The following is a 26,567-nucleotide window of genomic DNA, read 5'->3' on the forward strand; positions in this document are numbered from 1 at the left end:
GGGAGGTGGTTGTGGTTCTGCCCTTTTGGCCTCGGAGGTCTTGGTTTCCGACGGTTCGTCTTCTGGCTGTGCGGGGCCCTTGGTTTCTCCCTCTTTCCCCGTCTCCCTTGAGGTCCTCCCATCCCCTGTCTCTTCTCCGCTTGCGGCTGTCGGTGTGGAGGTTGAGAGGCAGGGGTGGCGGCGGCGTGGGTTCCCGGAACATTTAGCTGTTGCCATTCAGGGTTCCCGTAGACCTTCTACTCTCCTGTCCTATGATCGCCACTGGGGTAATTTCAGTCGTTGGTGTTCGACCTTGGACCTTTCCCCTTTGCACTGTTCTTTGCAGGCTGTGCTTCAGTTTTTGTGGGAGGGTTTTGAGAAGGGTTGGGCTGTGTCCACCTTGCGTGCCCAGTGGGCGGCTGTCCGGGCTTTTCGTTCCCCGTGGGGGAATCTGTCTGATGATGAGGACTTGGTCTCCAGGCTGCTCCGTGGTTTTTCTCTTTCTCGTCCGGTTTCCCGGCCTTCTTTTCCCCTGTGGGATTTGCCCTTGGTCCTGCGGGCCTTGGTTGCTCCTCCTTTTGAGCCATTGTCGGAGGTGGATTTGAAGTTTGTGACCTTGAAGGTTGTGTTCTTGGTGGCCATCACGTCTGCCCGGCGCCTTGGCGAGTTGGGGGCCTTGATGTCTCGGGAACCTTTCCTGTCCTTTTCGGAGGACGGGGTGGTGCTCCGCCTTGATTCCTCCTTCGTGCCTAAGGTCGCTTCTCAGTTTCACCGGTCCCAGGAGTTGGTCTTGCCTGCGTTGGGTTCTGTTCTGGATTCCCCGGGGGGTACCTGTTGGTCCTTGTTGGATGTGTGCCGGGCTTTGCGTGTTTATCTTGAGCGCACGGCGGCTATTCGGTTGACTGACTCCCTGTTTGTCTCCTTTGGGGCTGCTTCCCGTGGGCGTAAGGCTTCGTCTGTGTCCATTGGTCGCTGGCTGAAGCAGGTCATTTCCTTGGCCTATTCTCTTTCTGGGGCCCCTCCTCCTGTGGGTGTTCAGGGTCGTTCTACGAGGGGGGTGGCGGCCTCCTGGGCTGAGGTCCGGGGTGTCCCTCTTTCTGAGATTTGTAGGGCGGCCACTTGGGCTTCTTCCAATACTTTCATCAGGCATTACCGTCTTCTCAATTTGCTGGGTGATGAGGGCGGTTTTGCTTTGGGGGTGTTGGGTTGTGTTCGCCCATGATTTCTGTTCTGTGCACATTAAATGCCTGGTTCTTTGCTGTACTGGTTGTTTTTTGTGTTTTTTGGGATGAATGCCGGGTTTTGCTTTGGTATGTCTCATTAGTTAGGAAGGTGTCGAGGACGTAGGGACCTGGGGGTAATGTCCTATTACTTACGGTAATCTTCATTACTCCGGGTCCCGTAGTCCTCGACACCTTCCTGGCTTCCCTCCCTCCCGCCCTGTTTGCCGGCCTTCATCCTTTGGCTTGGTATTTCAGGGGGAATGCTGGGACATGTACCCTTATGTACTCCCGGCGGGAGGGGGAGGGTAGGTCCAGCATTCCTTCCTTTTCTTTTTTCTGACAGAGATAGTATCATCTCATTAGTTAGGAAGGTGTCGAGGACTACGGGACCCGGAGTAATGAAGATTACCGTAAGTAATAGGACATTTCTGTACCTTCACGAACCTCTCCACTTGCCTGTACCAGTCAACTGGTTTCTCTCGTAATTTTGGAAAATCGTTCGTGAAGGACACAATATCCTGCCTAGACCAGGGGACATGCACATATTTCCCTCCTGGAACTTCGCGCATGGGGCATAACTGCTCAGGTTTTTCTACCTCTCTTAAAGCAAACTCGGAAGTCACTTTTCGGGAACGAACCTCTTCCCTCTTTTTCGCCCACCTGCTTCTCCATTTTTCCACATCTCCCCATTTCTGCAGTACCCCCATTAATTCTTTAATCTGCAACTTCTTCCCTGCCACATTCAGGTGTTCTATATCTTTGTCTGAGAAGTCTGCTCTGTACGGTTTCTGTAAGGGCTTGGATTTTGAGATATCTACCCCCATACTAACTGCTGTTTCGGTCAGTTTTTCGTGGAGCACTCTGGTGTTCCTTGTAAAGCTTTTACATATGAACGACAATTCTTCTTCAGAGTAGGTATTCAATCGATCCAACCCCACATTTCCTGCCATTCATTCTTCTATTTCGACCCTCAGCTTGTAGAGATCCAAAGGCTTTGTTTGCGGAGTCTGCTTCTCTAATTCACGACTCCAACTCTCAATTTCATCCGGAGTTACCAGAGAGACATTCCTAGTACCTGTTGCTGTCTCTAATTTAATTTCTTTTGTATTAAAAGGGTTATACCTCTGCTGTATTCCCTTTCCAGTCTGTTTGTTTGGCAATTCCAAAAACGCAACTTCAGACTCGCACTCACTGGACTGATCATCTATGATGATCGGTTCCTGTCTCGGGGTTGCTATGACTGGGGTCATAACTGGAGTAATCGGATTTCCCTGACCATTTCCGTATAACGGGACCACCTGTCCAATAGTTACTGGAATAGTCAATGCCTCAGGACTGGTATTTAACTGGGAAATTTTCTGAATTATTTCTGTCCTTTGTCTAGCTAGAGCCTCTTGCTCCTTTTCCACTAGTACCCTTCTTAAAGTTGTGTCATGTAATATCTGTGGGGTCAACGGAGGAGTAAAACTCGGGGCAGTAGGATGCGTTTCACTTGGTCCTCCCCCATAATTTGGTTTCGGGAATAAAGTTCCAGTATTAAAGGACCTGCGCTCTTCCCCATATGGAGGTTGAACAAAAGGCAGTCCTGAATTCGATGGTTTCTCTTCGCTTTCATACAAGGGTCTGGGAAAAAAGATTTTCGTACGTGAATATTTTTCTTCCTGGCTTGCGGGCACTTTGGGATATATATCCCTTGTTTCCGTCGGTTCGGGTTTTTCAGGATAGGGCAATACTTGACCACCCCCTCCCAGTCCCAGGGACCTGTCTTCTTCCTTTAGGAAGTGGCGTCGGGGAACATCTCCTACACTGGAAGGTCGGGTTCCCTCATTGTAAGGTGGCGGACTCCTGGTACAGATGTCATCTAGCAATTCATCATCTGATTCCCCCAGGGCCCCCCAATGCTTACATTTTTCAGTACTTTTCTCACCCGCTCCAATGTTATGACATGCCGGCATCATGGGAAACAGACCCTCAACAATCATGCTCTGTCTCCACTGTTTCATCCTTTTATCCCTGGACTCCTGTTTCTGCCTGGGGTACCACTTGGTCAAACCCTTGTCCATTCGGGGTCTTTCTCTTTCAAAAGCCTCAATCTCCCATTCCTCTAATGCCTCATACTGCGTTAGTCTCGGTCTGGGATGCAGTTCATTCATTCGGGTTCTTAAATTAAATAAGATCCTACCATTGAAAGTACCATCTAACGGAAAAGCCAATACTCCGTCATCTTTTGTGTACTTCACCCAATTCTCCAACCACACACAGGTATTGTACCCTCGGTCAAACATCATGAATGAGGCGGGAGTATTGGGTGCTGGGACAAGAACACCTTCTCTAGATTTAATCGGTTTGTCCGTTTTAAAATAATTTTTCACCTTACTTACAAGGGACATTTTTCTCTTGGTTCCGTACATAATATCGTATCTGTTAGCCTTCCACTGATCCCTTTCAAACCCTAAATGCCTTGGATCAGGTCGAGTCTCTGTAGTCCGCGAGTGCCACATACGACTTCTGCGCTAACTTTGTTTACAAACTACCTCCAATCAGAACGCGCTTCAGAAAATTCGTGCAACCAATGGGTGCGCGACACAAAATAAGCTCCGCCAATGGGTGCGCGGCCCCTTCGTGAGACAGTTCCCACGCTCCGGCGCTCACCCCTCCTTTACAATTTCAGCTCCGCTACCCGCCCGCTGCTTCTACCAATCCCAGCGCGGCACAGAGTGACGTCAGAGACGCTTCGCGACTGACTCCCTCCCTTCACAAGGTAACGGAAACTTTCTTTCTTTTAAAGTGCTCAGTGCTTGGTTATTTTACAACAAATACACATTCGCCACAGTGCTCAAGTGTCTAGACAGAGAAAGAATTCTTTTACTGCAAGTAAACTACTTCCATTTACTTTTCACGCGCTGCGGGCAGATCTCTTCCGCCTACCCTTCACTCTAGCATCGGTGAATCTGTTATTCCCCTAAACTCATCCACTTCTTTCCGGGATATATTCCGAGTTTAAGGTTTCTCAGCGGACCCCTCTGCTTTCACGCTAGCTCCGAGGAACCTGCTACTCTTCCGATGTGACCCTTACTAGGTTACGCCACTATGGGAATTTTGCCAATGAACCCCGTTACTGTCATTTATTCACGCATGTATTCAGAAAACCCTAGTTAGTGCTTCCCGGTTATCCTAACCTGCACCTAACTTTCCTCGAACCTGTGACCTCAGGACAATGGATTCTATTCACCACTTGCCCTTTCAATTCCCCGGGGAGTTCGGACAACACTTAACGATTCGATTTACAAATGCATGGATTAGTACATATAACAATATAAGAACAAGAATAATGACAATACAAAAATTCATGAATTATTTTTACAAGATATTATTCGAACGTATTCACAAGAGATTGATCAGGTCTCTTAGAACAGCCACTCTTATAGCAGCATTAATATAATAGCAGCTTCCGACTTAACTAGTCCAACTAATCCTTGCCTTACTCTCAACTAGTCCCTAACCATCCTCTAGCTACCAGAAAACTGATAGAGCGCGCGAGGCCACCCGACCAATAGTTTTCGCCGTTTCCGGCTTCAGGGCCCATATACTTTTCAAATCACCATATACATCGATCAGGTGACTTCACGAGCTCTATCAAGTTGGTGTGTGTGTGTTCCCTGCTACCAATTTTCGGTGCACCCGACTTACCATCCACCGATGCGAGTGCCTAATGACTACAATGAATCAGGGAGCTAGCTGTAAAAGAAAGGCAGCAAAATACAAACCCAACCAATAACATTCAAATACTGTTTAAATGACCACGGACAACTGGAAGTTTTAAAATGTTTATCTAAAGTTCATTATTTTCTTGCATGAGGTACAATAAAACAAGGCAATCAATAACCAAGATAACGTAAATCACATAAGCATGAAGAAATAATGACAGAGTAATCATCAAGGTACTAAATAAAATGTAGCGAGAAAATACTATGCAAGTCAGTATTATCTAGACAGGGATAGACTAAGTGTGGGTGACTATAGGAGAGCTTATAATGAATAACACGCTTCACTTAAGGTGAAGGGGCCTTTGAACAATCTAGGCAACGAAGTTCTAGACCATATCAGGAAATGACACACTGCTATGCAAAATATAATTTCTAACAAATGAGAAGGCATAGGAATAACTTTGCAAAAATTATAAATGACTTTCAATAGTTGCAGAAAGGCATGGAAAATATCACATATGCAATGTTGAACTTTATTAAAGCAAAAGTTAGAAATTCAGAAGGTGCAAGAATTTCAAGAAGTTCAGAGCAATATTTACCTTGAAAGGTGTGGAAACCAAACCCTGGCCACGGGTCAGTTAAGGACAGGAAACCCTCAAGGAAGGATACCCCTCAAAGGACAGCAGGTGCAGAATGGACACCCAGGATAGGACAGGATACCCTCGGAATAGGAATCAGGACAGGACCCTCAGGACAGGACAGCAAACCCTCAGGACAGGACAGCAAACCCTCAGGACAGGACAGCAAACCCTCAGGACAGGACCCTCTTCAGGACAGGACCGGAACCCACAGTTCGGAAGCAACGCCTGCGCTCCACCCGCTCTGCAGCTATCGATCAAGACCCCGATTGGGTCAGCGAACTCCCAGCTAAGTGCCTTGCCAGCACTTTAAGGTTCAGTAGAACCTTAGTCTATGGTCAAATTCGGACAGAGTGCTCCGCAGCGCTCTGTATCTTCAGTCACCTATTGAGTGCGTTGGGTCAGTGACAGGTCAGCTAAACCAGACAAGTCGGACGGTTCACTAGGTGAACCCAGGGTAGATATACAGTTTGGGGACAGTGTACCACCCCCCAATGTTGCAAAGTGTCAGAATCCCTCAATTTCGATTGGTCCTAAGGTAGGATTTGGGTAACACACCAATCACAATACACGATTTGAAGCCTTCATTAACATATTTGGGTACCGCCTAGCAGGTTTGGGGTTCCCAGGAGAAACTGTGCAGAAACACAATGATAATTTAACATTGTATCATATGAGGAGCAACATTCGCTGTTCTCGCAGGGCAGAGGTGACTTTCTCAGGAGCATCTCGCCCATCACTGCCAACTGGCTATGTTCCATCAGCCAAGGTCCCTCGTGCTGCCGAATGTCGCACAGGCGCAGAAGGGACCTCCAATATGGCTCTCCTCTCACTCAGACCCCCATTTCCCGCGGTACATGAAAAGTAAGCGAAAACAAATTAATACATAATAATGTCATTATGAAAACACATCACAGGGTTTGTACTTTTAACTCATCATCAAGAAATAAACTTATTGCATCTAAATGTTAGCTACATGGATACAGATACAAGAGCAGTGGCACGAGCAGTACCACATGATAAGCACAGCTATGAATTACGCATGCGCATAACTTTCCCTCCACTTCTGCAGACGCGTCAGGACACGTGAGTGTGGCTGACGCATGCGCAGTAACTAAAATACAAGCGGCAGCCATTTTTAGGGACACGGATTAATTCATTAGAAATACACATAGGCAAGCTTCGGGAACTTTGCCTAAACAAAATAAATGTTAGTAAAACATACACTTTTGTTACCTTATTACACATAAACGAGGTTCTTGATTTCGGCAAGCCGCAAAATATGCGAAGCTTTGCTTCATCACCTCCTCTGTAGTCTTCAGCAAGGACAGTTGTTTACAGCTACTGGATGGCCCTCAGTCTCATTTCCCTGGATCAGAGTTGCTCTCTGTCTAATAAGACTTTGTTCCAGTTTATATACTCTGCACATTGTTGAACATCTTCAGAATAAACAATAATGAAGCCCCTCTAAGCATTCACCTGCTTATATTCTGTTAAAACTGCTTTTGTTTAAAAACAGTAACCAAGAACTTAAGCAATTAATTTGTATGAAACAATTACTAGGTGAAAAACAATTAAAACCATGCTAAAATAAATCTATGAATATATTCGAGCAAACTGAATTATCAAGTTGCAACAATACAAATACTTTGCCACCATTGGCATTTATGCATTTGCATTGAAAATATACTCCTAAATAATTGAACATGTATAATCCAAAATGAGACCTGACTGTTCTGGAGAGTTTATGTATATTGTAAGCCTAAATAAATTTAAAAAACAGAAATCGAAAATATATAAAGATTATAACAAGAACGTGTAGGAAGACTTGACAACACAGACTGACGTGCATTCTAGAGGTGCTAAACCTGTATCGGGCAGGAGTACCCGACCCTTTTATGGAGGTGTACTGCCTCTGTCGCAATCCAAGAGTATTATGGCCCACTCAGCCGGGTGACTGAAGAAAACGGGGTGGGGGGCTACCCACAATCTGGAAGAGGAGTTGACCTCTAGAATTCAGGACGCGTACTGCCAAATCCTAGAGGTGCACAGAGACGGGAAGTAGCCCTTTGGGAGTATTGCTTTAGGAGTTATTTATGCTACTCAGCCGCCATAGAGGGAAAAGAAAAACCACAGGAGTAATGAGGGAACTGGGTAGTGTTTTCTAAAAGAAGAAGTAAGGGAAAGCGGGGATTGTGTATTGAGCAAGAAAGGGTGATTCAAGGAGAAATTCAGAGTAGTAGAGAAGAAAGAAAAGGGTTTAGTGAAGGAGATTAAGTGAATAGTAGGAAGGAAGCACCATTTAACTGTCCTTTTTCCATCTGAGGGTCGGTAGTAGTTGAGGAAGTCCAGGACGACACGTAAGGGAAGAGGTAACTGGACGGAAAAGATATGAAAAAGGCAAAAACACACATGAGGACTGGCCCTTTTACTTCGATTGTAACACAGAGAGTCTTTTATAGTCTGTAAGCACTATTTTCTTTAAACAGTTTCTTCTACTGCAGGCACGAGAGAGACAGCCAGTGAGTGAGTGAGAGAAGGACTTTTTCGAGGCCATGAGGAGGTGTTTACTCCAATACCTGTAATTTGAGCGTTTTAAATAGGACACCTCTGGAGCACCCCTCTTCTCCTTCTGCTTAGGCTATGGCATAGGACTAATAGGAGAGAAGGGCGTTCCTTAGAACGTGTGTTTTTTATATGCAGTGATCATCCCTACTGACGATTTTCAGGAATTATAGTGAGAAGGCATCTTGGCTTCCTAAAAGAGGTACGAGTGTCCAGAAGGAAAGTACCGTAAATGCAGAAATGGGCAAATCACAAGAAAGGGTAGGGATTATGCATTCACCCAATGTACAGCAACCCCAAATAGCAAGCACATTTTTTGCACGTCCTGGACTGTACTCACTATATACAAACCATTCATCAAGTGCAAAGCATTAAGAGGGAACCGAACAAAAGGAGCTTGGGTAGCCGTGTTTTGGGTGATGGTTTGTTGGGCTGTCGAATTTCTAGCAAAATATAGCTCCCATTTGGCTGATGGTCTGTATCTCAAAGTTTTTGTTTGGATGATTATCTATGGTTTGGGATCCAAGTTTGTTGTTGTTCTGTTGCTTTTCTTTCTTAACCCACCCCCCCACACCTCCCACCCCCCTCTCTTCCCAACCCTCACTCTTCCATTTTTGGATGTAGTGAGGTGGGGATGGTGTTCAAATACATCTTTTGCAACTAGCGGTAGTCTGTATTTTTTCATTAAGGCTTTTCATTGGAGTTAATAGAGCGTTGTATTGTGTTTGTGGCATTCTTTGGTTGACTTGGATGCAAATGTTTGGTATTTAATCATGTGCTAGTGCTTTATTTGTTGGAAAGCATTATAACATTATTGAAATAATTACGCCTGGAAGTTTGATAGTTGTGTCTACTAAAAATGGTGTCAGACTATTGTTTGTGTTTATTTGCGGTCGGTATCGAGTAGGTGAAAAGTAATTCTTGCTAATTATTTTTATCCCGTTTACATTCTACTGTGCTTGTTGCATGCCATTGAACAGAGAAATGAGTTACACGATTAATGTGTTTTTTTCCCAGGTGTTCTACCTTTTGAGAAATCATGATTTATCCACGACGACGATCTATTATCAGTTTGCAAAAGAAATTGCATCGGCCTGCACCGCTGCTCTGTGTGAAAACCTCAGAACGCTCAAAGAAAACGGAATGAACAAGATCGCTGTTCGGGTCTCTATGGATGTTGACATGGTAATAACGAATGATCGGTTTATTTGTGAAGTACCACAGCACCTCTGCATGCTGCTTGACCAGTCTCGCGAACATTGATAATAGGCATTTACGCTGGTTTTCCAGTAATAATTATGCTAGTATATTCTAGTTTGATCCAAAACTAACTTGTCTAAGTTAAAATTATTAATTCAATAGATTTCAGTTGGAGGATCTAGAAACAGAAATCCAGCTGTGAAAATGGAGCAGCCCTTTGTCAATGAAATGGTATCTGCTCTGAGTTGAGGACGAAGTTAGCCTGTTTCATTGAGGTGATGTTTTATGCTTCCATCACTCATATTGTGGAATTTAGTCATAGTTTCTACGATGGTGGTGATTTGTGCCCAGCAGTCCATAGCTTTGGGGGCAGCTAACATGTGAACCACATCCGCATCCTCCATCCCACATCTTGGGCATGCAGTATCCGTTGCAACACCCCTCTTGGAAATCGTCTGAAGGGTGTATATTATAAATGATCCATATCCTAAAGTGGTGCATTTTGGGGTGAGCGGATTTCTGCAGATCATGTCACTGTGCATGAATATAGATTCAGTCATTTCCGTATTCAGGTTCTCAGATCACGGTAGACATTGCTCAACCAAAACAGACATAGGGATCAAATAATCTTTATAAATTTGTGAAAATGAGCAAAGTATACCCGCATTAAAAAATTGCCCAATTTATAGCTTACTTCCAGAGCCTTAAATTGTACTCTTATCATAGCTCTGTTTAATTAAAAAAGATGTACACCCTACAGCTGCATCCCCAATAAAAAGTTGGAAAAATGAACATTCTCCTACAGGGTCCTGAACAATATTAGTTTAAGTAAACTGTTGACTCCATTTGTCTCACTAGACTCCTATAGTACAGCTAATAGGTGAGTCTGAATGATGAAGTTAACTATTGGTAATAAAGAGTAGAACATAACAAAATAAATGCAAACACCTAGGCAGAATAATAATTTTTAATATCTGATAGAGACTTTAAGCCACAGATTGCTTACCTTAGAATATTCCCCAGATGTTCAACTGGATTCGGAAAATCTTCAGCAGTACCTCTGCGTGCCGGTATGTGGCGCCAACCGCCTCTGCAGTGCCTGATGCATGGTGTCTATATAGGTGTCACCCCAGCTCGCTGACCTTAGTTAATTTCTTTCTGCACCATCAGTGTGGATCCAAAAGAGCTACCTCAGTTGTTTTTTGGCAGGAAACTGTTGGTTGCAGGATTAACCAAGTGGGTGCTTCAAAATGTGCAACAGGATTACGCTCTCCCATTTACAGAGTCTCCGCCGTCCTTACCACCGTCCTTAAATCAGGTGATGGAGGACCACCTCTCCTTATCTTATTATGCCAGGAAGTGTAGTCTATTTTGTCCAAAGAAGCCATATGGAAGGTGCCAGCATCAGAAGTCGGTTGTGGTTGTTATTCCCGCTACTTTCTGGTGCCCAAAAAAGATGGAGGCTTCTACCCTATCCTAGACCAGCGCCCTCTAAATGCCTTTCTGAGGAAGGATAACTTCAAAATGCTCACACTCTCTCAGATGCAGTCTGCGCTCGACCCTGGAGACTGGTGGTAGTGCTGGACCTGCAGGACGCTTATTTTAATATCCCCGTCCTACAGGCCCATTGGTGCTACCTACGGTTTACAGTGGGCCAAGACCATTTTCAGTTTGCTTTGCTCCCCTTTGGCCTAATCCGTGCTCCTCGTGTATTCACGATAGTGATGGCGGTGATTGCAACACGCCTTCGAAGGTTGGGGTTCCTGTCTTTCTCCTGCCTGTAAGACTGGCTGCTGAAGGCGGACCCACCAGAAGCAGTCATCTTCCTCCTCCAGACTACGGCAGACCTCCTGCACTCGCTGGGTTTTACTATCAACATGCCAAAGTCTCATCTGACTCCTTCTCAGATGCTCCCTTTCATCGGAGTCAAGCTGGACATTATGCAGTTCTGTGCTTTTCCACCGGAGTGGAGAATAGAGGACATTCAGGCTTTGATCCCAGTTGGGCACAGTTAAGGGGTATCTTTTTGGCCGTTTTGGCTTTCATGTGGTTGTTGGATCAAACCTCCCTGTTTAAGTCTCCTATTGTAACACGTTTTCTGTAAGATCTTCAACATATATACCCTTTTAACCCTTTTGTTATGTGTTCCACCTTTGAACCCTTGCATAGTTATACTCTCTGGCACCTAATATTTAAGACAATTTTCTTAGTGGCCATCACATCGGCCAGGAGGGTCAGCGAGTTACAGGGAGTGTCTGTTCAGCCTCCATGCACCAGCTTCTTCCCAGATATAATGGTTCTCTGCACCTGTGCCTTCTTACTAAAGTTGTGACACTACTTCCTGTCCATCAAAGCATCACCCTGCCAACATATTGTGCACGCTCCTCCAAAGAAGAAGAGCGACTTTACCGTCTGGACCCGGAAAGAGTATTGTCCTTTGATCTCACTCACATCAAAGAACATCGGATACACGATCAGCTCTTTCTGGAGTTCTCCAGTACGAAGAAATAGAAAGCAATGCAGAAGCGGACCATCCCCAGTTGGATTCTATTCTGCATTAAGATCTGCTACTCACTGGTCAAGAAGCAGCTTCCTGAGGGCTTTCAAGCTCATTCTACCAGCGTCAAAGCTGCGACCACTGAGTTAGCTCATGGAGGCCCCGTCCTGTACATCTGTCAGGCTGCGACATGGGCGTCTCTGTACACGTTTACTAAACACAGTAGTGAAATCAGCAGAAAACCGCCACCCTCAATGCACTTTACGACCAGCTCAATAGTCTACAATCAATGATATAAATATATGAAACCTATAATGCAAAGCTGTGAATCTATTCCAAGTCAAAATACATTATTTAGTTATACAAACGTGCATTCACTTCTTAATACATACCTTATTATGCATTTCATCATAAATTCATAAACCTAGCAGTCACATTTTGATATTTATCTAACACCCCTAAACCCTCACCAAGAGACCCCTATTAAGAGATACAAATTCATCCATTAGTCACACATATTCATCATACCACACATTCAAATGCCTATTCATTCATTTTAAAATAAATATATCATGTAATCCAGAGACCTAGCAAGCCAGACAATTTACCAAGTTAGAAAACTTCTTCGGAAAATACATTTTATATGATTCTTTCACCATATAACCCGTTTTTGTCTATTAATGTCAATAAATATCGTTCTTATATTTTGATGTTCTTTAAACTATGATCATATACATTTGCCAGGTTTCCTACTTTGTGTCAATGTCATAAACTTGTCAGATATCTCACATTGTGCCAATTTTCCCACACTGTGCCCTATCAACATGCGTTTTGGTGTAAAACGACTTTCAGGTCAAACACCTACCTCATTGCACCAAGCAATGTACCACAAGTAACAATACCCAACTAATTGGATCTTAAAGAGAGCAGGGAGCAGCCTAAAAAAATATAACCAAGGATTGCCATATATAAACAAGCATTTGCAATGCAAATTGTTCTCGCATTTGTGAGAGTTAGAGGTATTGGCGTTGTAAATGACAATGTCTTTTACCTACCAAAGGAATGAAGGAGGAAAGAATATTGAAACAGAAAGGATGCTAGAGAAAGGTGGAAAATGCAATGGAGACGGAACAAATATGTGGGGAAAGGATACAACTGGAGTGAAAATAAAATAACGGGGAAAATGGAAATGGCACAATAAAGACAGAATGATGAAAAAGAGAGTTAAATAAAGCAAAAATGCCCCAACATTAACAAAGTAAAGAAAGCAGGAAACAAATAAATAGAAACCGGATAAGAAAAGAACAATCGAAAGCAGAGCAAAACAGGCCCTTTGCTTCTTTCTTTTTCTTTGCAATATATGAAAAACTCTTCCTAGGGCACAGCTTCTGGCCTGTTTTACACAATGCAGGCTAACTGACCTTTCCTGGGGCTCAAATGCCCTCTGTCCACAATGTCAGGGCTCTAACTTGGGCCTTCCACTGGCCCTTTTGCTGCCAATGCAGCGAAGACAATGTGCACCATGCACTGGGGCACGGGGTGTACCTCACCCGTTCCTCCCTTAATCTGTCGGTGACTTCAATAATTAATGCCAGACTATCTGGTTGAAGGTTTTTGACACAGTGTTTGTGAAAGAGAAGGGAGATGGCTTAATGATAATCCTTTTTGGTGTGCTTCACCTCTTCTGTGTCCTTGTCATCTTAGGCCCCATTGCAGTGCCCTAATATTTACAAGCACACTTCTCTGTTCTCTCTCATCTACTGCAGTGTATCAACCTTCTTTTGTTTCTAAGCCTTCATTACCTCACTTCCTGTGTACATTTCTGCTCCACTATTCTTCAGCCCTCTTACTAGGTATTTTGTATGCAAACTCCAGATGCACTTCAGTGTGCTTTCCTTATTAGAGCTGGTCATATTCAGGGGTGTGCCTATCATTAGTGCAGCGGCAGTTGTGGCCGGTTTGTGAGCGACCCACGGCACCACAACTACTGCTGCATTTTCCTACCCAACTCTGGGCTAGGGGTGCCTGTTTTTCCTTCTTGCATTAGGGGAAACGAAAACCTTGCTGTCCCGATACCGGTGTTTTCTTTGCTAGAGTCCAAAATACCATGCCCAAGGGTGCCTTGACGAACAGGCACATTACAGTGCCCACTACAGGAAATCAAGACACACTCAAAGAATTCTTCAACTCCTAGCACTGAGCTGCATGGTAAGAAATCATCCCACACAGTTATAAAGACTAGACCTCCCCTATGCCATCTAGTGCCCTTGGACATAAAGTTACTGCACGTCTACATGCGCTCCCCTCCTGTGTTTTCATTTAACAACCTAGTGCATTCTGGGAGATGTTGTACTGGTTCACGTCAGTTGCTCAATTGAAAACACCTGAAAATAATGATTTGTAAATGAAAAAAACACACAGGATTAAATCATTGTGTAAAGCATTGTGACCTGGGTGACACTGAGCCAGTCAGTGCATTGGGTCATAAGTTACAGTTTGCTCTGGCTCGTTGGTTACGGCATTCCCATTAACACTGAAGGTTATGAAGGAAGTTACAGGAACAAAAAGAAACACAGACCTAAAGGCAGTGTTGTTTTCTGCCCGCCCTCTTTGTCCGGACAGCAAATAGTAGGATGATAACGGGCAGGCGGGCGAGCGGCCCATCCGGAGAGCTCGTTGGCAGTCACGGTGTCTGTAAAGTACGGCCACTGGAATTATGCCCTTGGGAGGGAGGAGCAAAGTGTGCAGCAGGGGTGACTAAAGTTAAACAGTTAGTTATGTAAACAGTTGCATGGAAATGGAGGTCAGTGATGTTATAGCTAGTAAATTGGATTAAAAAGACCTTAAAAATTCACAGGAAAAGCCAAAGTTTACAGGGACCTTATAGTTAGGCTCACTTTTCACTTGTACAAAACCAGAGAAATTCCCTTAACTAACTAACTTACCCTCCCCCCCCCCGCAATGCACTGCTTTTGACCTCACATATTACATCACTCATGACATGGTAAGTGACTTCACTGATGTCTTCACCGATAACATCATCACGCCCCCCATGGTTTGCTTGAACCAACTACTCCGGCAATTAATATGGGCCGGGGGCGTAACAAAGTGTTTATGGAGGTGTTACATAGGGCACCGAAACGCATTTGAGCTAAAATACCTGCCAGCTCAACTTCAATGGATGGCTCAGTGGTTGAATGGCAACAATCTCAAGCTGTTGGGAAATGAAGGATGGCGGAATAGTCAGGTTTGGATGCGTGCTAGCCTTTTACACCCAGCGGTGACCATACCAAAGCCGGGCATATTATTACATGCGCATAATACTGCTGAAGGAGGTGCCTCAGACGTACAAATGGAGTCTACCCCTATACATCAGATCTTCCCCTGATTGGGATACCACATGGTGTCCCACTGGCCCCGTATATGAAGCCTCAACTATCAGAATGGACTGCGGCCGGGATCACAGCAATGGAAAACAGTTTTTATATGGGGACATTAATTCCAATATTTGACTTTCTATCACAATATGATCTACCACACGGGCAATTTCTGACATACCACTCAATGACAAGGATGTTTCGAGACCTGTTGCGAAGCGGCCAGCGGGAATCACAAACTCTTGGAGTCCTTCAAATGTTGATTACTTTAGGTGTGGGCAGACACTTAGTGGTTGTATGGAGCATTACTAGACATGGGGAAAAAACAGCTAGATCGAACTAGGGGGAAATGGGGGGAAATTATCCTAAGAGACCTACCTGACAAGGAATGGAACCGGATCCTAGTGGGTACGAAACAGGTGTCTAGAAACTCCAATTTTAAAGTGATTCAGTTTAACTCTGTTCACATGGTATACCTGACACCCCACAGACTGAATGTTATGCTTGGAGGCGAGATCCGGGGTTGCTCTAGATGTGGACTGGGAGATGTAGGGTTTGCCTATATGACCTGGGAATGTGCATATTTGAGGGAGTTTTGGGAGACAGTTCTGAACATGATCAGGAAGACACTGGCACGCACCCTTCCTAACATAATGGAGGTTTGCCTGCTGGGCCTGTTCCCTAGACCGAAAGCCAAGAAAGTAGGTAACAGATTTGTGGACTTATCATTTGTCTTAGCGATGAGACAGATAGCCCAACCCTGTAAGGCACCTACAGGTCCTGTGATAACATCATGGGAAATCAATATAGATAACTGGGCCAGGGCAGAGCAGAGAGCACTCCAGAAAGAAAATGCAAGGGGGATTAGCCGACGACCCCTAGCAGACCTATGGACAGAAATATTGAGAGCCTCGGAACTAAACCTGAAATAAACTCAGGAAGGGATGAAGAGGTAACAGAGGAACAGATTGACAACAGCTCCGGGTCTGGGGGAAAAGAAGTGGGGCTTAGATAAGAAACATGCATGTGATACTCCCTGCCTAATTCCCCTACTCTTCCCCCTCACCCACACATCTGATCACCAGCATAGATCTGGTATTCTGAGTTGAACAGAACTTTCCCCAACGGGGAAAGTTATAAACCAGGACTTGTGGTGGTGGAGCTGCTAGGACACGCACCACCAAAAGGTTTTCTTAAGTTTAATGCATGACGTTGGATTATTGATGGGTTATGGTATATCTTTGCCTATTGGATATTAGTAACTCCCTCGAGTACACATGGAATAAAGTACAGAGAACATTTATGGGACATTCAATGATTAAAATTTGGATTGTCATTCACGGACATCAAGTGAGACATATTGTTAAAAATCTTGGCTGATCCATACAAGACTAATGGCCTGTGGATGCCATATATATAACTGTACATGTTGAAAAAGTATTTACTCCAAAAATGCCAATAAAGATATATTAAATAAATATCACTGATAGGATCACAAATGACATCAATGACGACTTCATCTGACTTCATGTAAGTATTTTCTAAGAGTTCATGATTGTTAAACATATATACTAAGAAAAACAGACATCAACACACCAAAGTAGGTCTGTATTTTATTTATTCACAGTCTGCCTTGACATGTTTCAGCCATAAAACCCGGCCTTGATCAAGTACTGGGGCGCAATATTGTGTTGAGTTTTTTTTAAGTGCTCACATACTCCACCTATTAAGCAACACAGTGATAATCCTCCTCATTGTATATTAGACTACTTGCAAATATGTCCAAATGACTAATTATTAAAATATTAACTAAATTACAATTTCATTATGCACTTCTTTCTATGACATTTTTAAATCCAAATTGAAGTCCACTAGTATCTTAGCTTCTCATATTACTTCTAGTATCCCGTCCATATGCGTAGGACCTTCGGTGATGGGCTAGATGCAAGATCTGGCTAAATGCCAGGCCCTGGGCTCAACACCAACAGTTAGGGCAAGAGGCCTGGCGACTGCGGCCAACTTTGCCTCTGCCGCCCCTCTGAGCGGCAAGTGGCTGGTCGCAAATATATCATAATACAATATTACTTCACTTTAAAAAATACAGAAATTCACTGTAAAAACAAAGGTTAAAGTCAATTTACACATGAAGAAGGTTGTAAGATTTTAACTTGCGTTAAAAAAAAAACGTAGGAATTAATTGAAATAGCACTACCCCTTAAGAACAAAGAAACCAGGGAAATTTGGCAGTTATACGTAACTGGCACAAGCATAACTTGCTGTTATACTTGCTATGTAGGCTGTGATACTCAGCATATGATCTCACATATTACAACACTGATGAGTCTTCCATCTAAGGCGGTGCAACGTATACTTATGTGAGTTACGTATAATTGGAGGACGTACTGGCACATTTCATTGTTTTTTTAAATTTTGCAATTGTATGCATTTTCAATGAATTTCTAGTTTTGTTTTTTAATATAGGTTAAAATCCTAATGCTGAAGAAATGGTAACAGGAATTGTAGCCCAGTGCTCTACTCCCTATTCACTGGTTCCTAAATCAGTAAATTTGTATTTGTCCATTGTAGGAAATTAGGTTACTGGTTGAGGAGGATGAAAATCTACTGAAGCAGCTACCTCAATTCTTGTCATGGTAAAACACAACAAACCCCAAATTAATCTGTGCTTAACCCTTTGGTAGCTTAGCATAAAAGCAGTCAGGCTTAACTTGGAGGCAGTGTGTAAAGTATTTATGCAGCACTTCAAACAGTAATAAAATGAAAGCACAACACAAGAAAAATCCTACACCAATTTAAAAGTAAAATATTTTAAAAAAAATTAAGACTAAAACGACAAAATCCAATTAGTAGAATTGGAGATACACTGTTTTAAAGGTTTAGGTAAAGATACAAGTACAAAGCACCAACTGTAGTTATCTGGTCGTGCCGAACCCAGACAAAAAGTCACAAGTTCAGGCCAGCTGTGATGGAGTGTGGACTGGATACATGCACCAAGTTGGGTCCGCTGAATAAAGTAGCTTAAATCCTGGTTGCGGAGCATTGTGAGGTCCCGTGTTAAGGATGCATCATGCAGGAGGAGGAGCTTGGCGGGCATCCGAGATGGCCGCGTGAGCACAGCGCTCCCCGGACCCCCGCCGCTCCCGGCATAATATCCTGCATAAATCCTGATTTTTCACGAGGATTTGTATAGAGGACGTTGGGCTGATCTACCTGGACCTTTCAGAAATTTATTTTGACACCGGGTGCCTGAGTTACGGTGATTCGAACTTTTGGGCTCCGCCCTTGAGGTGCGCCCGGGACTGGGTGAGGTTCAGTGGCCGTCTTGGAGTTGAACAACAACGGCAGGGGGATTGGACTTGTGGGTCCCCTTCTTAAGTTTCGGTTTCGATTCTGCCTCTGACTGGGACATCGGCGAGAGGGTCGGGCCAGAGCTGGGTCCAGGGCACGAGTCGGCTGTCGGGCCTTTGGCTGGACTATTCTCCTATTTGGCTGTCCCTTTCCTAGTGGTACCCTTGTTGCGGTCCTTTGGTCCCGAGGCCTCCCTTTCTGGTGCCCGGTCCGTTGATCCTGGTGAATCTCCTTGTGACGCATCTCCAAAATGGCGGGCAGAGGGGACCGGGAGACGAGGAAGACGAAGGCACCTCTGCGCGGGGGTCCGGTCCAATCTAACGTCATGGACCGTTATACCCACTCTAAGGGGTCCCCCGGAGCTGCCCTGCCCGGTCCCAGTGCGTCTGACCACGTCGTGGATGCGTCGACGGAGCCTTCCTTGCAGGACATCATGGGCGCCATTTCTGGCATGAGGGAGTCGATAGGCCAACAATATGAAACCTTGGCCCACAAAATTGACACCGTGGCCATCGATGTGAACTTAATTCGAGCCGATCTCTCGAAAACGAACGAAAAGGTGAAGTCATTGGACATCAAATCATCCAGCCTCACGGCGGACGTCTCTGAGATACAGACGGAGATTGGCAATCTCCGTAGGGTGAACGATTTCATGACCCGGCGCTTGGAAGATTTTGAGAACAGGGCACGTCGCTGTAATGTTCGCGTGGTTGGTGTTCCGGAGAATCCAGAATCCCACTCGGTTGATCTCCTGGTTGAAGACCTGATCCAAAACCACCTTTCTCCATCTGGCCTTAGTAAATTCTTTACAGTGGAGCGTGCACATCGTGTTCCGGGGGGCCAGTGTAAGCCAGGTGCCCCGCCGAGACCTATTGTTGCAAAACTTTTCCACTATAGGGATCGGGACGCTATCCTGCAGGCATCACGGTTGAAGGGCCCGGTGGCCTTTGAGAATGCCACGGTGAAGTTTTATCCGGACTTTTCCCAACAGGTCCAGAAGCAGCGGATGGGATTTCGTGGTGCCAAGAAGCGTCTTAGGGACATGGGGATGCGCTACGCTATGCTTTTTCCGACCAGGCTGCGGGTTGAGTATAATGACCGAACTTTCTTCTTTGATCGGCCGGATGCTGTGAATGACTGGCTGGACTCCTTGCCTGGCCGACCTCCTGAGACTGAGTCCGATGTCCACCCGGGCGGTGCTGAAGGTGGTGTAGAGAGCTGAACATTTCGTCTTTGCCTGGTGCCTTGTTTTGAATAACTCTTTCCAGGAGTGTATGCCTACGTTCCTCTACTGCTTATGTGATTTGATGTATGTTCTTTTCTCGTTATTGGTCTTGATCGGGGTGGCGGGTGGGACGGAGCCTTTCCTCCTCCGGGGTCTTTGTGTAGAATAGGGGTTCTTGGGCGACAGGCACACTGCAGGTTGGGGTGGCTTTTTAGCTTTTTGCAGGGGTGCAGGGTGGGGGGTGTTTTCTTGTTATTTGGGGGGTGGGTGGTTGGGAAGTTCGTTGTTTGTGTGTTCTGTTCTCAAGGCGACTTTATCCTGTATTTGAAGATGTTTCTTGTGTCATGCGCATTGGTGGGGGGTTTTGGCTTTGCTGGGTGGGATGGGGGGTAGCGGGTTGAGATTTGTTTCGTGGAACGTTAACGGTCTGGGGGATCGCATCAAACGGAGTGTGGTGTTGAAATGTATACGACGTTTATCTCCTGATATTGTTTTCCTGCAGGAGACTCATTTGGTAGGCAATGTTTGTCATGCGATGAATAGGTGGGGCTATCGCCTCGTAGCACATTCGGGGTTTACCTCGGGTTCTAGGGGTGTGGGTATCCTTGTTCGGGCTTCCCTCCCCCTAGCTATTGATGATGTGATTCAGGATGATCGGGGGCGATATGCTGTCCTTGTGGGTCGCTATGAGGGTCGTGCCCTCTCCCTATTTACTGTTTACGTGCCCCCCGGCTTGCAGACCTCTACCTTTTCCGATTTGGGCCGTGTGTTGTTGGACCTCCCTGATAGTACTCTCTTTCTGGCTGGTGATTTTAATTCGGTGTTCTCCGGTCTCCACGATCGCCACCCCCCTAGAGATACTCCTGCGGCCCAACAGTGGTTGGGTGGGTTTTTGGATACCTTTGGCTTGGTGGATTGCTGGAGGCTTTTGCATCCTACTCCGCTTCAATACACCTTTCACTCTGGGGCCCATGGGAGTCTGTCTAGACTGGATTATTTCCTGATGCCTGCGGCTCAGTCGCCAGCGGTGCGTGAGATTGTACACCTACCCAGGGGTATTTCTGACCACTCTCCGCTCTGGCTCCGTTTTGAGGTTGGAGTGGAGGCAGTGGGCCGGGTGGCGCCCATCAATCCGTGGTACCTTACCTCCCCCGAGACCCGCAGCCTTTTGCTTCAGTCTTTGGACGCATATTTTCTGGATAACGAGGGGTCGGTTTCCTCAGCGGTGTCCCTGTGGGAGGCCTTTAAGACGGTGATTCGTGGGCAGGCCCTCTCCCTTATTGTTGAAGCTAAGAGGGCGAGGAATAGGGAGGTGGTGGACCTTGAGGGAGAGATTTCTGCATTGGAGGATGCTTTGGAATCGGGTGTCACGTCTGCGAAACTCCACGCCCTGGGTCTGAAACAATTTGCCTATAAATCTATGGTCACGGATGCTGCTAAAGTGATGTTTCGGGAGCAACAGGGTCGTTTGTATGATGTGGGGGACAAAGCGGGTAAATTGCTGGCATGGCTGGATAAGAAGGAGAGAGCTAATCGTGTGGTGCCCGTGATTCAGTCTTCGAGTGGTGAGAGTGTGACGGACCCGATTGGCATAGTTGATTGTTTTGCTGAGTATTTCCGTGTGGTATATACCCCTGTGTCTGTGAGAGATGTGGCTGACTCTCGCCTTCTATTGTGTGATATAGCTCTGCCCAGTGTCTCCGATTTGGATAGGGTGGCGTTGGATTCCCCCTTTACTGTTGATGAGATAGCTACTGCCATCCGTTCACTCCGTTCGGGCAAAGCATTGGGCCCGAACGGGTTGCCAATTGAACTGTACAAGTTGCGTCCCGACAGAGTGGCGCCGTATCTTCGCGCCATGTTTCTGGAGTCCCGGGAACGGGGTATTCTCCCATATGATCAGCGACTGGCCACGATAGTTGTCATCCCCAAGGATGGTAAACCGCGGGACCTTTGTTCATCCTATAGGCCCATATCCCTGCTGAATGTTGAGCCCAAGGTATTGGCGAAACTCCTGGCGTCCCGCCTCCTGACGGTCATTAGTGGCTTGGTCCATCCAGATCAATCCGGATTTATCCCGCATCGCAACACGGCTCTTAACCTACGTCGTCTCCACGGTGCGATTGCGAGGGCGGGGCTTCTGACGGAGCCGGCCATTTTGGCATCGTTGGATGCCTCAATGGCTTTTGACACGGTGGAATGGCCTTATCTTTGGGCTGCTCTTGAGAAATTTGGTTTCGGGCCTGAGTTTATTGGTTGGATTAAGTTATTATATGCTGAACCTTTGGCGCAAGTAGTGGTAAATGGTAGAGTTTCGACCCCTTTCACCCTTGGCAGGGGTACCCGTCAGGGCTGCCCCTTGTCTCCGTTGCTTTTTGCACTCGCCTTGGAACCATTAGCTGCATGGCTTCGGTGGGAGCCTTCGCTCAAGGGGATTCGCTGGTCACCGGACTTTGAGGACCGCGTCTCGCTTTACGCGGACGACATTCTTTTATATCTCACCTCCCCGCGTAAATCTCTGACTGTTTTATTTGATGTTCTCACTTCATTTGGTGCCAACTCAGGCCTCGTTATTAACTGGGCCAAGTCCTGCGTGTATGTTCTTTCGGGTGTTTTACCCCCATTGCCGAGCAGACTTCCTATCCAGGTGGTCCAGTCTGGCTTCAAATATTTAGGGATTTTCATTACGCTGGACCCCTCGCTCCGATTTGAGCGTAATCTCCTCCCCCCGTTGCTTAGATTGCGACTGGAAGTGGCCCGTTGGCGTAAGCTTCCTTTGTCTCCTCTGGGCAGGGCGGCTCTGTTTAAAATGATGTCCTTGCCGCGGTTCCTCTATGCGCTCCAGAATTCCTATGACGACATCCCTAAGACCTATTTCCGAGAGATCGAGAGTCTTCAAAGGCAATTGATTTGGGACGGGCGTCCACGTATTGCCCTCGCGAAACTCACCATCCCTTGGTACGACGAGGGCATGGCGCTCCCCGATATCAAGCGATATTATTGGGCTTCCCAGTTGTCTGCTATTAATCACGCGATGTTTTCACCGGGTCGAAATCCTGCATTCGAGATGGATAGACTCCAGCTGCCGGGTGGGGACTTTAATAGAGCGCTTTATTCTCGATCAGCCGGGCGCCATCTTGTGGGCCCGTCTAGGATTGCAGTAACTGTGTGGCGAGCCGCGAATGTGAGTTTGGGATGGGAGGATCGAATGACACTGGCGACGCCGCTTTATGCCTCGGAACGTTTGGGGTGTCTCTGGTCTACTAAGGGCTTCGACCGCTGGGATATGATTGGGATATGTAAGGTGGGTGATGTCTGTTCGAAAGGTAGTGTGAAGTCGTTCCAGGCCCTCCAGGCGGAATACGGTTTGAATGGTAGGGAATTTTTTCGTTATCTGCAGGTCCGACACGCCCTCGCCTCAGTCTTGACTCCTGATGAGGCCCTGCCCGAGTCTTCCCCCCTCGAAGATCATGTCCTTGATGGGCACCTGCCTGATAGCACTATTTCCCTGATCTATAAGAAGCTGATCAATAATCGGGCGGACTTATTGGTCCGACTTCGGGAGGTTTGGGTCGGCGATGGGTTGGAACTGGACGACGAGGATTGGCAATCGGCACTCTCTTCTCCCAAGGAGGTAGCCATTCCTGCCCGTCTCCGTTTGGTTCAACTTAAAATCCTTCATCGAGTGTATGTTACTGGTCCGCGTCTGGTGACAATGGGCTTTTCCCTGGATGGGTTATGTAGGCGTGGTTGTGGGTCGAGTGCTACTTTTTTACACATTCTTTGGGAATGCCCAGTTGTGGCGGCCTACTGGACTGCTGTGCTTGAGGTGATGACTGCTGTGACTGGTGTTGCCCTGCGGCCGGAGCCACGACGGTGTCTGTTGAATGTGTGGGAGCCCACTGACTACTCTGTAGCCCAGACCAGATGGGCTACCTTGGGTTACATGATTGCGAAACGGGATATTGCGCAACTCTGGGGCGCATCCAGGCCCCCTGAGGTCTCGAAATGGGAGGACAACATGGACTGGTCCATGTTTCGTGAGAAGACTGTATATGTGGCCAGGGGCAGACCCAGGGCGTGGACGAAGATTTGGGGCCAGTGGAATGAATATCGTGGGGATATCTGTACCCCTCCCCTTGTAGGCACTACTGATGTTGTCCTATCTCCCTAGGCGAGCGTTCCCGGAACCTTTTCATACTGTTTTGTGAATTTCCGATTCTCCCCGCTGCTCCCCCCCCCCCCGACCTTGTTAGAGCCTCAGGGCTCTTGGTATGTTCTCCTGAGTGTTGACCATCCCCTCCGTTCTTTGGGCTGACCTTGATTACTGTGCATTCGCCTTTTTAGTGTTTGTTTTTCTTTTTGTATAAAACAAAATTCAATATGCTCTGTGATATGTTGGGAGTAATGCTTGGTACTTGATTCGTGCCTGACCACGGGATTACATTTCTAATTTATTCCTTGTGCCTTATTATTAGCGGCCAGCCCGTGAGGTTGTAGGCCCATTCTTGTATTTTTCTATGCTTGCTCAAATAAAGGTTTTTGAACAAAAAAAAAAAAAAAAAAAGGATGCATCATGCAGAGGCAGTTTCAGGGGCAATGATGCAATGCACTGCACTGAGGATGTATTGCGTAGCTGTGGTACAGATGAGCTGCGAAGTCCTGCAATGGTGATTCATTACGCAGTGGTGGTTCTGATGCGGAGCTGCAATGTGTCACGCTGTGTCTGTCACTCTGGTGATCCTGGGTTTGGGTTTGAAGAAGCAGGTTCAATCCTTCGCATTCAGACAAGGAAGCAAAGTAGCAGTCCTCCTTACAGCAGAGGTCTAGTTGTGTTATAAAGAGTTGAGTCTGAGGGTTTAATATTTATCTTTGGTTCCAGCTTGAAGTAGGAGAAGCTTTTAGAGGCTTCCGCTTCCTAAGTGTCTAAGCTTCCTTCCTCCCTTCCCTGGCCCCAAGTTGTCTGGGGGCTGTAAAGACTGGTGTGAAACCCTTTGTGAGTGTGCTGAAGCAGAGTTTGTGGTATGCAATTGTTGTAAATAACCTCGCCTCACCCTTATCGTGACAGAGATGGACCATCCTGCTAACACCTATTCCCCCTTTGCCCCACTGTATTGGAGTAATAGTCAAGACCAACTGCCAGTTACACCTAGTCATGTGATCGAGGATACAGCCTACAGGCACTAAATAGTTTGGACAAGAAGCTCCCAACTTTCTAAAAGTAGCATTTACAAAATTGTGATTTACAATCAGACTTTACCATTAAAGTTGTTTTTAAATCACATTTCTTTAGACACAAAACGCGACATTCCTACTTGCTACAAATCAAAAATGATCACTTATTAAATATAATAAGGTAACCCAATGTTCTCCTATTGGAGAGGTAGGCCTTGCAGTTGTGAAAAACGACTTTCAGTTTTGCCACTACCAGGACATGTAAAAGTTAAAAGTACATGTCTAACTTTTTAAATACTATGAACTCTGCCCTATGGCCTGTGTAGGGCCTACCCCGGCTGGGTGACTTATTTATAATAAAAAGGAAGTGTTAGGCCTGGTAAAAGGTTTATTTTGCCAGGTTGAAATGGCATGTTTAAACTACACTGGCAGGCCTGAGACATCTTTAAAGGGCTTCTTTGGTGGGTGGCACAATCCGTGCAGCAGGTCCACTAGTCGCATTTAATTTACAGGCGCAGGTAGTACTGCCTCACTAGAGACCTACAAGTATATTAAATGTGCCAATTGGGTGTAAGCCAATGTTACCATGTTTTAGGATGAGAGCACAAGCACTTAAGCACTGGTTAGCAATGGTAAAGTGCCCAGAGTAAACAGTTTGGAGACATTCCCGCAGAAAGGGCCAAGTTCAACATCCACGTAGTGGTAAATCCAAAGATCTGAGAAGACAAAACCAAGTATTATCTTCGGTATGCCGTGAAACCTCCAGGTAGCTGTGTGCCTTATAAAATTAAATAAGAATAACAATATGACCAGTCTTTAATCCTCTATAAGAAAATGGCTTTTTATTATTATGACAATGTTTCACTTTCCAAACAGTTGCCACAATGTTCCCATTGCTTCACTGATTTCAGTATCAAAGTCACCGATGATATTCACTTAATCTAAACTTTTTCATGGCTGTTGCTTCTTCAGAGTTGTTAGGAAAAAAATAATACCTCTATTTAAATCCATCGGTATCCAACGTAAATGGTGTACATACATACATACAAATAGGCCAAATTGTCTAAAATACATTAAAAATCAAGTAACACATAAGATTCACAAGATTATCATATTGGTGAGTATTTAAATACAGTGCAATGCATTCCTATGTTTAACCAGTTACATCCCACAAAAGTGATTCATGAAAAATGCTTGCATATTTCCTACAAATGAAAAACGAGCAAACCCCACTCTATCAATCAGCCATGTTATTCCTTTCACATTACTTCTTGCAGTACATCACTATATAGTCATATTTTTTCTATTTGTACCTTTACAGCTAACAAGTACATATCAAATATCACAATCCTTAGTGGATTGTGATACCTTCCCCGTAGGTGCACCTTCCCCGTAGTTTACTTTTTCCATATGGTCTGGTCTTGTCTGGCATTGTCTGCTTTTTGGGGAGGCATAGGGCTAGACATCTCTGGGAATCTCAGCTGCCACATAGACGTTGGTCCTCTGATGGCTCTACTGGGTCTCCTGGAAGAAGTTGGGAAGCAGAGATCGAAAAGGGCATTTAAAGGAGTAGCCACATTGGTGGCCATAAGGGACAATGACGGCACTTGAAGGC

The 26,567-nt window shown here is 45.7% G+C and overlaps 1 protein-coding gene across 2 annotated transcripts in view; it reads left to right on the plus strand.

The window, feature by feature from the left end:
- The window catches only part of ZFYVE16 (zinc finger FYVE-type containing 16), a 589,878-nt gene that overhangs the window by 561,333 nt on the left and 1,978 nt on the right, over positions 1–26,567 (plus strand). For both annotated transcript variants that reach the window (XM_078675307.1, XM_078675306.1), the window contains one exon: positions 9,130–9,297. In XM_078675307.1, coding sequence (XP_078531433.1) covers positions 9,130–9,297 — 168 coding nt within the window. The remainder of the gene's footprint in view (positions 1–9,129; positions 9,298–26,567) is intronic.

The sequence above is a fragment of the Lissotriton helveticus genome, chromosome 2_1, assembly GCF_964261635.1.
Source record: "Lissotriton helveticus chromosome 2_1, aLisHel1.1, whole genome shotgun sequence".
Taxonomy (NCBI): Eukaryota; Metazoa; Chordata; class Amphibia; order Caudata; family Salamandridae; genus Lissotriton; species Lissotriton helveticus.